Genomic DNA, 11328 nt, shown 5'->3' on the forward strand with positions numbered 1-11328 from the left:
CACTCAGAATGTTAATATTCACAGAAAATATGATCAGGCCAGCTCACAGAATATGGGGGTCACTTAGCTACAACTACAAAATAATTATAATCAAGATGCCAACACCGGCATCTTCATATACCCACTTGCTCCACATGATGCCTCTGTAAGCATCATCGTATCGAAGGGATTAATTCTCAGCTGTGGTTCTGTGGGGCATGCTTTATACCCTACCACTGAAAGGTGCAACCCCCCATTGGCTTTTTTTTTTTGGCTGGCACTTGGTCTCTGGACTGAGCCCAAGATCTTTATCAACTTCGACTGTACTTTCTCTGCCTTTCCACATAAAAGAATCGATGACCACAATTATTTTTTCAACTTTCCACGTGGGAACTGACAACCAGCAACTGTTCCCCTCTCATTAATACAAGTCACTGGCATAGAAATAGTCCCACGTACAAACAGCACAGACTAGTGTTTTCTCCTAGAGATCAGTGGGAGGGTCTGAGAACTGTTGCCAGCTGCGGGCTGTTGGTGTCATCTCAGTGAAATTCAAGGCAGTAATTGTTATTATTTTAAGAGTTTGCTTTTTCACTGTAGTGATGTTCAAATTCCAGGGTTTATCATAAAATGTTTTTATAGTGAGATTCCTTTCTTTTAGGTTTTTACTCACATTGAAGTTGAACTTTTTGTTTTAATGCATTTATATGTTTGTTTACTTTTTGCAGTTTATGTACAACCCTGTCTTTACAATGGGAGCCAGAAATAATCGCTATTGCCCTAATGTACTTAGCTGGCAAGCTGAGTAAATTTGACGTAGTTGATTGGGTAGGGAGGACTCCAAAACACCAGCGTTGGTGGGACATGTATGTTGAAGGAATCTCTATGGAGCTTTTGGAAGGTTAGTGGCTGCCATGTTAAATGGATTGTGATGGTTCTTCTCTCATAGTAATTTACTCTCTTAGAAATACTTGCATGCTAACCATTAGTGTAAAGCTTGTTCATTACAGTTGACTCCAAATTGTGATGGATTTGATTTTGTATTGATTCACATGTATGTGCATTTATCCCACCTTTCTTACCAGTTGTTGTTGTTGTCGTTCCCTAGACTGTCCGAGTAGTCCTGTCTCCCCAAGGAATGCCACAGCCGAAACTGGGTTTTCCCACAAATCCTTTATAGAGTGTATGTTGTGTTGTTTGCGTGCATGATTGTGTATAATGCAGTCTTCCATTTTGTGCTGTATGGTATGGGGTGAAGTGTTACATCCTGGGCAGCTGTTCACAATGCGGTCATCCAGCCTCTTCTGGTAGCTTAGAAGTGCTGGGTGGTGGCCGCACCGCAGTCTGGCCAAGTGGACTCTGTCCTTTCGTGGGAGAGAGGATTCAGAAAGGTGGATATCAGGGGGTCTGGCATGCAGCAGTTTGTTGTCTTTCAGTGTGTTAATGGAGCGGTGAGTGATATGATTGTGAATATGTTTCCGGAGGCTGGTATTTGGTGGTTGTGGAGGAAGAGAAGAGCGTATCTGTGTGTGATACAGGTCTTTGGGTGTTGTTTTAATGTTTCTTGGTGTGTGTGAGTGTTCTGCTATGTAGTGTAGCGGGTGTGATGTGTTTGTGGTGGCTGCAGCAAGTGTTTGTGTGCCTCTCATGTCGAGGTGGTCCTTGACTTTGAGGACTTTTGTTTCATGGTGTAAATGGTCTGTAGGTGTTGTATTTGTGCAGCCTGTAATTGTTTTTAGGGCTTCGTTTTGTATGATTTGAAGGGTGTTGTGGTGTGTCTCACTGAGATTAGGAGCCCATGCAGGACTTGCATAATTCATCACTGAGCGTATGCATTGTTTGTATATTGTTGTATTGGTTTCTTTGTTTTGTCCAAATGTTGTTCCAGTGATTGACTTAAGTGCGTTAAGTCTAGGTGTGCATTTGTTTTTTATGTTTGTGATGTGTTGTTTGAAAGACATGGATGTATCGTATGTTACACCAAGAATTTTCGGTGTGTTTGTGTGTGGTATTAGAGTGTTGTTGATGTAGAGATGAGGTATGTATTTGTGTTCTTTTGTCCAGTTGGTGAGAAGTGTTGCTGTAGATTTGGTTGGAGCTATTTTGAGTCTGTTTGTGATGAACCATGTGTTGAGTGTATCAAGGTATGGCTGGATTATTTCTGCATGTGATTGTTATGTCGTCTATGTAGGAAGAGATTTGTATTTCTGAGGTGTCTGGTTTGGGTAAGTCATGCATGTATAGATTAAAGAGCATGGGGGATAGAACAGAGCCCTGTGGTACTCCATTCTTAATGTTTCTGATGTGCGATGATTGGCCATTATATGAGACGTAAGCATTCCTACCTGCCAGATAATTGGCCAGCCATCTCTTGGTGTTATTGTGCATGTCTGTTTTATATATTTTATTTGTTAGGTTGTGGCGGGGGATAGCATCAAAAGCTTTACTAATGTCTAATGTTATAAGAAGTGTTCTGTGGTGGGGCCTATCTGAATTGATGCCATCTAAAATTCTTTGTGTGAGGTTTATCAGAAGAGTGTTTGTGGAGTGTAGTGGCCTAAAACAGTGTTGTGAGTCAGCAAGGGGAATATGTGGTGTGACAAGTTTAAGTATTAGGCGTTCAATGACTTTAGAGGGGGTGCAGAGAAGTGTGATTGGGCAGTGCGATGTTGGGATTGTTGGGTCTTTGTTCGGTTTTGGAATGGTGATTATTTTACCATGCTTCCAGATGTCGGGTATAGTGTTGTGTGAATAGCCGTAGTTTGCAATGTTTGTGAGTGAGTGTAGACCTTGTGGTCCAATGTGTTTTAGGTGGATGTTACTTATGTTATCAGGGCCACAGGCAGATGAGTGCTTGAGATTATGTATTATGTGGTTTGTCTGACTGTCTATGAAGGGTGTATAGTCTGAGTCTGTGGGGAAAGTCTTTCTTACGTCGAATAGTGCGTCGGTCGTCAGGGTGAGAAGTGAGATGGCTTGTCTGTGCAAAATGATTTATGAGTGTGTTTGCTTGTTGTATGTTTTGAGTGTCCAGGAGATTAAAAAGAAGAAAAAATAAAGCCTGGCAACAGCCACTAGATTAACCCATAAGCTGGTCATGGAAGAAATATTGTATTGTTATTGGGGCAGTGTAAGATAAGATGTTAAGCATCTTCTGTGTTATGGTTGCATCTTGGGCAGTTTGTTTCAGTGGCCAGACTTTGTTGATATTATTTTAGTGCTAGATGATGACCTGAATGCAGTGATTCTAGTGTGATTCTCGATTTTCTTTGGAGGGGTTTTTCTGGTGGGCTAATGTCTGGAGGAGGGAATTGGGGGGGTGGAGATCACTGTTGTTGTGACCTAAATGTGAACGTGTTTATGCATAGATGTGTTATGCACTGTATATGAAAGGTTGTTGTAAATGCTTAACTAGTCTATATACCAAGAGCTTTTTCCCCTCTATAAGAGAGGTAGCCAAATCAAAGGCATGTACCTACTCCCATCCACTCCACTCCCATCCACTACACTTCCCTCCATCTCATCTTATGTCCTCGTGGATAACAGTTCATCCCTGTATGTTGCCCTGCCCTGGGTCAGAAGCAATGTAGCAAGACACAGTACATCTACAGCAAGGCTGCTTCACTTAATTGGTGACCTGTCTCCTTGTGCATAGAGAGAGAAGATGGAGAGAAATACCTTTAGGCTACATCAAAATATTACAAACACAAAAACACCCCCTACCCCTTATCCCCCACCCTTCCCTTCCTTGCATAACAGTATCATATTTTCCACTCATCCATATCTCTTGCCTTCTCACTTCTTTGCTCAACAGACATTCCTCTCTTGCTCATTGCCCCTTCACCCCATCCATCTCATCCTTGATCATCCCCATAACCTCTTCAATATGAGTCATATTCTCATGTTGAGCATCAGATACCTAATGCTTGGTGTGTCACACTACTTGCATTATTAAATATAAAGTCACTGCTGTATTACTTGATGTCTTTCACCCTGAGTAATGATAAACACAGAAAACATGATCAGACCAGTTCACAGAATTCAGGGGTCACTCAGCTACCACTACAAATTAAATATAATAAAGATATAGATGCCAGGATCCTTGTATGCCCACCCGCTTCCTCTACCTCTGCCTTCCACACCTATTTTACTAATCTTTCATCACTTATTCTACAAAAGAGTTTAACTAGTATTCTGCTTTTTCATTTATTTGGTTGCATTTGCATGATATAATGAGTGAGTAGAGGTAAGGGCTTTTGTATAGAATTATATACCTCATTGTCATGTGATGAGGGGTAGGGTTTTGGTTTTTATTGTGTGGTAAAGAACTGCTCAGTAGCATGCAGCTGATACTTTAGGGTGTATATGGGGCACCCCTACGGACCAGAGCCACACATCATTTTGTGATAGAGGATATCTGTATTCATAGAGAAAGGATGATATTTTAATATATAGCGACTGTCCCTCTGTTATGCTGTCCCCCCACTCTTATTATTTTTTTTTTTTTCTGAACTCTGTGGTGGGGGAGAAGAATACTTCCAAGTATTCCCACTTGAGTCGCAAAATGCGACAAAAGCGGGATGGGTATAGGACTAGGCATCCTACTCTGTAGCCCCAAGGGGGGACATTACAAAGGCATAAGAGGGTCTGGGAGGAATTTTCCAACCAGAACCCTAAGGATTGGGTCTTTAATGTGCATGGATGTGGTACAGATGAGAGTAAAAGGGAAGAGATATATGTTTGTGAGAAGAAAGATGGATGTGTTGGCATTGAGTGAAACCAATTTGAAAGGGAGGGGCGAGTTTGAGTTTGGAAGTGTAGTTGGGAGGGTGTCAGGAGTGAAGAGAGGATGAGGGAGAGATGGGGTGGTTATACTAGTAAGTGAAGGTGATAGGTAAATGCGTGGTGGAGTGGAAGGTTTCTTCAAGGTTAATGTAGATGAAGGTGAAACTGGGAAGGGAGATGTGGGTTTTTGTAAGTGCATATGGGCATGGTAGTGAGAGGAATATAGAGAAAAGGGAGGCTTTTTGGATATGTATATGAGTGCTTAGAGGGTTTAGGGAGAACTGTCAGTGTAGTGGTATTGGGAGATCTTAATGCTAGGATAGGAAATGAACCAATAGATGGAGTGGTTGGGAAGTGTAGAGCTCCAGGAAAAACAACGTAGTGGAGAGTTGATGGTGGAGATGTGTCTAGAATGAGAGTTGATGATAGCAAATACAGAAGAAAGTAAAGCATAAGTACACATAGAAGAGGGTGGTGGGTAGAAGGCTGATAGATATGGATTTAATGGACTATATAGTGGTAACCAGGAGAATAGTAAGAAAATTTTTGGATGTACATGTTCTAAGGGGAGAGAGTGGGGGAATATCAGATCATTTTTTGGTAGAAGGTAAGTTGAGAGTGGAGGATAGATGGAGAAAGAGGAAAAGGACAGAAGGTAGGAGGTGCTTAGAGAAAATTGTTTAAATGAAAAAAGGAGTACAAGAAGAAGCTGAGAGAGGAGTGGGAGGGAGTGAAGGATAGAGTAGAACTAGGAATGGAGGAGGAATGGGGATGGTTCAAGGAGGGAGTCACAAGGTGTGGAAAGATGGTGTGTGAAAGGAGGAGGACAGGAGGAAATAGTAGGAAGGGTAGTGAGGGGTGGAATGAGGAAGTGAAGAAGGTAGTAGAAAAGAAGAAGTGAGTATTCACAATTTGGTTACAAAATAGGTTGAGAGAAATTATATGTGAGGTACAAAGAAAAGTAAAGCATATGATAAAGGAGGCAAAGAGGAGTGCAGATATGAAAAGGGGTAAGAATATGATAGAAAAATTTGAAAGCAATAAAAAAATGTTTTGGGAGGAAATTAAGAGGAAGAGGAGGCAAATCAAGTAGAGAAGAAAAGGTAAAAGGTACAGATGGAGAGATGATAATAGGAAAGACCGCAGTAAGAGGAAGATGGGCAGAGTATTTTAAGGAGTTGCTAAATGTGAGAGAGGATAGGGAGGGAAAGGTAGTTGCATTGGGAATCACTAAGAAAAAGAGTGATGAGTGAGGAAAATGGAGGAGAAATAAGAAAATATGGAGTGAACGCAGTTATTAAAATGATGAGAGCAGGTAAGGTACCTGGGTTAGATGGGTGTCATGCAGAGTGTCTCATAAATAGAGGCACAATGATGGTGTACTGGCTAGTGAGGTTGTTTGTCTAAAAGAGGGTAGAGTGCTGGATGACCGGAGAAGTGCCTGTATAGTTCCACTTTACAAAAGAAAAGGGAACAATTGTGAGTAGTAGTTTCAGAGGGATCAGTTTGTTGAGTGAAGTTTGGAAGGCTTATGGGATGGTTTTGATTGAGGATTAGGAGAGGAACAGAGGGATTAATTGGTGAGAAACTGCGGGTTTAGGACAGGTAGGGGTTGTGTGGATCAGATTTTTGTGGTAAGGCAGACATGTGAGAAAACTAGGAAAAGGTGTGGATATTTTTTGGCCTTTATGGATTTAGAAAAGGCTTATGACAGGGTAGACATGAAGGCACTGTTGGAGGTATTGTAGGTATATGGGATAGGAGGAAAGTTGTTAAGAGCAGTCAAGAGTTTTTATGAGAATAGTAGAGGTTGTGTTAGAATTAGAAATGGAGAGTGGTTTGAGGTGGGGGTGTGACTTTGCCAGGGATGTCATGTCACCATGGCTGTTCAGTTTATACATGGATGAGGTGGTGCATGAGGTAAATGGGAGGGTACTAGGCCAGGGATTGGAGATGGTTAAAGAAAATGGAGAAAAATGGGAGATAAACCAGTTGTTGTTTGCTGATAAAACAGTGCTTGTGGCAGGATCAGTGGAGGGATTAAGCAAGTTGGTGAGAGAGTTTGAGAAAGTGTGTGAAAGAAGGAAGTTGAAGATAAATGTGGGTAAAAATAAGGTGATGAGATGTACAAGGGGAGAGGATGGCAGCAAATTGAAAGTGAGTATTAAGGGAGAGAGACTGGAGGAAGTGGATAGCTTTAGATACTTGGGTGCAAGTGTGGTGGGAAAGGGTGGAGTGGAGATGGAGTTAGAATGTAGATTGAGAGAAGCAAGTAAGTGCCATTGGGGATTAAAAAGTGTAGTGAGAAATAGACATTTGGAAATGGATGATAAGAGGAGAGTGTATGAAGGAGTGGTTGTGTTGACAGCACTGTATGGGGGCAGAAACATGGAACATGAGAGAGGAAGAGTTTTAATGTGTTTGAGATGAGGTGTCTGAGAAGTATGATAGGGGTTGCTAGGTTGGATAGAGTGAGAAACAAGGAGGTAAGGAGGAGAGTGGGGTGGAAAGGGAGCTGGGAGATAGGGTGGATGAAAGAGTATTGGGATGGTTTGGACACATGGAAAGAATAAGTAAAGAAAGATTTGTAAAAGAGGTGTGGAAGGCAGAGGTAGAAGGAGTGAATATGAGGGGGTGACCAAGGATGAGATGGATGGATGGGGTAAGAGGGGAATTGGGAAAGAAGTCTGTTGAGGAAGTAAAGGAGAAAACAGAAGATAAGGATGAGTGGAGAATGGTTGTGTATGGATGATATTGTGATGCATGAAAGGGAGCGGGTGGGGGATGGGGAGTATGTGTGACAAATAAATTGACACATCCTGAAGAGATTTCTCCCCATCTTCTCCTTTTCTGCATAAGGGGACGGAGTGAGGGCTTGCTGATTTAATGAAGTGGCCTTGCTGTGGATGTGCTGTGTCTTGTGACACTGCTTCTGACCCAGGGCAGTGGGCGAGATGCAGGGATGACCCGTCATCCTGGGGGTGTTAAGATAAGAGGGTGGAGGGTAGTGGAGTATGTTAGCAATAGAATGGGCAGGAGTGATTTTATGCCTTTGTTTTTTAGGTACCTTGTTTGTAAGGGGGGGGGGGAAAACCTTTGGTACATGTATGAATTATATAGGAAGGGGAGCTGTGCTCATAGTGACCCATCTTTGTATCTCGCAACATCCAGTTTGTTCTTAAATTTTTGTATGGTGTTTGCACACAATATTGTTTTGTCCAATTTGTTCCAGACCACCACTGTGTGTGGATTTTTTTTTTTTTTTTTTTCCCTATCTCTTCTATAACTGTCCATTTTGAGTTCTTTTCACGTCCCCTTGTTTTTCTTCTATCCCACTTTAATAAGTCTTCTCTGTCGAGGACTTCCATGCCTTTCATGATTCTGTAAATGGCCAATAGATTGCCTCCTCTTCTTTGTTCCAGGGTTGGTAGTTCCAATTTAGACAATCTTTGCTTGTATGTCAATTTTGAAAGTGTTGGGGCCATCTTTGTCATTGCTTTTTGGATTCTTTCTATTTTCTTGTATTCTTTTCTGTACTGGGTGTCCATAGTGTCGCTGTGTACTCCAAACTTGGTCTTATCAGTGTGACTAGTATTTTCTTTACCATTACCTCATCCAAGTAATTAAAAGCCACCTTTATTGATCTTTGTAAATTGTAGGTTTCTCCGAGTGTTTTGTTTATCTGCTTGTCTGGGGACATGTCTTTGGTGATGATTACTCCTAGATCCTTTTCAGAACCAAGTTTCTTTACTTTCTTTGCACCAATCTTATATTGTCCTGATATTCTTTTACTTTTTCCTAAGTCCATTATACTACATTTCTTAATGTTGAGGTCCACTTCCTACTCCATTCCCAGACCTTGTCCAGATCTCTCTGTAGCAATTCACAATCTTTTTCTGTACTTTCTTTAGTAGTTTTGCATTGTCTGCAAAGAAGTTCATGTAGCATTCTACACCTTTATCCATGTCACTTACATATATAGCAAACATCAGAGCCAGTACTGAACCCTGTGGGATTCCACTTACCATTTCTTCCCAAGTAGTTTTTATCTGTGAGCACCACTCATTTTTCTCCCATTCAAGAATTTTTCTATCCATTTCAATAATTTTCCATGTATACCTCCTATTGTTTTAAGTTTTCTTAACCCCTTCCATACGGTGCCGCACACGTAGGCGTCATGGGGAGCGAGTGTATTCGCGAGGCTGCCATATCGGCGTCTTGATTATATTTATTGTAGTCGCCCCTCCATAATGACATTCTTTCTAATTCTTTTGTAATCGCATTTTCTATGGTTATCAAAATTCACGGGTGAAGAGAGAACGATCGATATAAGCGGTGACTATATTTTATGATGCGAGTATTATTACAACACGTCGTACGGCTGGCATTGGCTGCTGCCACCGAGATCTAAGTCCATGACGCCTACGTGTGCGGTACCGTATGGAAGGGGTTAATGATTTTTGTGTGGTACTTTATCAAACTCCTTTTGCAAGTTCAGTAAAGCATAGTCTGCCCATCCGTCCCTTTCTTGCATTATATCTATTAACCTTGAATAGAACCAGATCAAATTTGTGGCACATGATCGTCCCTGGCGAAAATGGAATTGTCTCGGATTTAGTATATTGTTCTCCTCCAGATGTTTAGTCCATCTACTTTTGATAACTTTCTTACAAATTTTAGCTATTGTACTTGTAAGGGAGACCAGTCTATAGTTTGTTGGGCCTTCCTTGTTTCCCCCTTTATATATTGGTATGATGAGTAAAAGCAGCAATGACTGCAACAGCACTGTAGGAGAGAGGCCAAATGCAGAGTATGGGATCCAATGTATTTAACGTTTCGCCCAGCAGGGCTTCTTCAGAAATAACATAGTGGGCAAACATCTGACTCCTTATATAACCTTTAGCAATTTTAATAACAAAGTAACATACAATTTATGCAAATTGTGTTTGAAGCAACCTTGCTGTGGATGTGCTGTGTCTTGCGACACTGCCTCTGACCCAGGGCAGTGGACAAGATGCAGGGATGACCTGTCATCCAGGAGGTGCCAAGATAAGAGGGAGGGTGGAGGGGAGTGGAGTGTATTCAGGATGGAATGGGTAGTAATGGTTATTATGCCTTTTTCTTTTTGGCTACCTTCCTTGTAAGGGGGAAGAAGCCTTTGGTATATGTATGTATGTGTTTACACCAGTTTCATGTTTATTTCCCCTTACAAGCTCGGGTTATATAAGGATTCAGATGTTTGTCCACTATGTTATTTCTGAAGAAGCCCTGCTGGGCAAAATGTTAAATACATTGGATCCCATACTCCGCGTTTGGCTTCCTACGGTATTGGCACGATACTGGCATTTTTCCAATCTTCCAGTACCTTTTCTTCTTTGAGTGAGCAGTGTATCATATATTTTGTCTGTTCATCTGTACATTCTTTTAGTATCCATTTTGTAATTCCGTCCAGGCTGTGTGATTTTCTGACATCGCTGTTCATTATTTGGTCCCTTATTTCTTTCTGTGTCACAATTATTTCTCTCATGGGGGGATCTTTCTTCCCTTCATCCCAGTTGTGTATGTTTTCTTTTGTGAACACAGATTTGAGATGTTTGTTCATAATTTCAGCCATTTCAATATCCTCTGTATATTCTCCGTTCCCTTGTTATAGTTTTACTATTTCCTGTTTATTTTTTAGTTTACCATTTATATATCTATAGAATGATTTAGGTTGATCCCATTTGTCAATTTTGTCTTTTTCATAGTTTCTTTTTTCTTCCCTGCATATTTTTACATATTCATTTCTTAGTTTGATATATATTTGCCTTTTTCTTTTTTTTTTCCATATCTTCCAAGCTTTGTCCCTTTTATCTTTTGCCTCGCTACATTTTTTGTTATACCAGCACTTAATGTACACCTTTTCCTGTTTTTGTTTTGGTACATATTTATCCACTCCATTATAGATTTCTTTTAATATCATCCATTTCTCTTCCACCTGTGTTTCTTCATTAAAGAATTTTTCCCAACTCACTTTTTGAAAGAATTTTCTAAGTTTCCCAAAATTCATTTTGTTATATATCAGTCTTTTTTGTATTTCTCATTTCTTCACAAATAAATTTCCTCTTTTAGTTTTGAGCTCAAGTAGTATGTGGTCACTCTTCCCAATTGGTGTCTTGTATTCCATTTTATCCAGTTTCAGGCTCTGATGTAAATATTAAATTTAGTCTCGACAGTTCTTTGTTATTTCTATATCTGGTATTCTCTTTTACCCATTGAGTCATTGAGTATTCAGTGGTCATGTGTGTGTGTGTGTGTATATATATATTTTGTATTTTCATGCATGATAATTTATTTGTTCTTATCACATATTGAATATACAAAAGCTGTGGAAATCTTGTATACTTGTCATCACTTCAGAGGAATTATACTCATTCATTTCTTATTGCAAGTGCAGTAAGGTTGTGTGCAATACATTTAGAAAGCTTAATTTCCTATACTATGGCTGTTGCATACAGGATATTGGAGTCAGGGTGAGATTTCATCCAATATTTTTTACTCATGATGGACATAATGGTTTTGCAG

General features: G+C 40.5%; 1 protein-coding gene across 6 annotated transcripts in view; it reads left to right on the plus strand.

The window, feature by feature from the left end:
- Window positions 1-11328, plus strand: part of CycK (cyclin K) — a 52451-nt gene that overhangs the window by 24660 nt on the left and 16463 nt on the right. For all 6 annotated transcript variants that reach the window (XM_076203173.1, XM_076203169.1, XM_076203170.1 and 3 more), the window contains one exon: window positions 708-880. In XM_076203173.1, coding sequence (XP_076059288.1) covers window positions 708-880 — 173 coding nt within the window. The remainder of the gene's footprint in view (window positions 1-707; window positions 881-11328) is intronic.

This window comes from Oratosquilla oratoria, chromosome 19 (assembly GCF_046742065.1).
Source record: "Oratosquilla oratoria isolate Oo_2021 chromosome 19, ASM4674206v1, whole genome shotgun sequence".
Classification (NCBI taxonomy): domain Eukaryota; kingdom Metazoa; phylum Arthropoda; class Malacostraca; order Stomatopoda; family Squillidae; genus Oratosquilla; species Oratosquilla oratoria.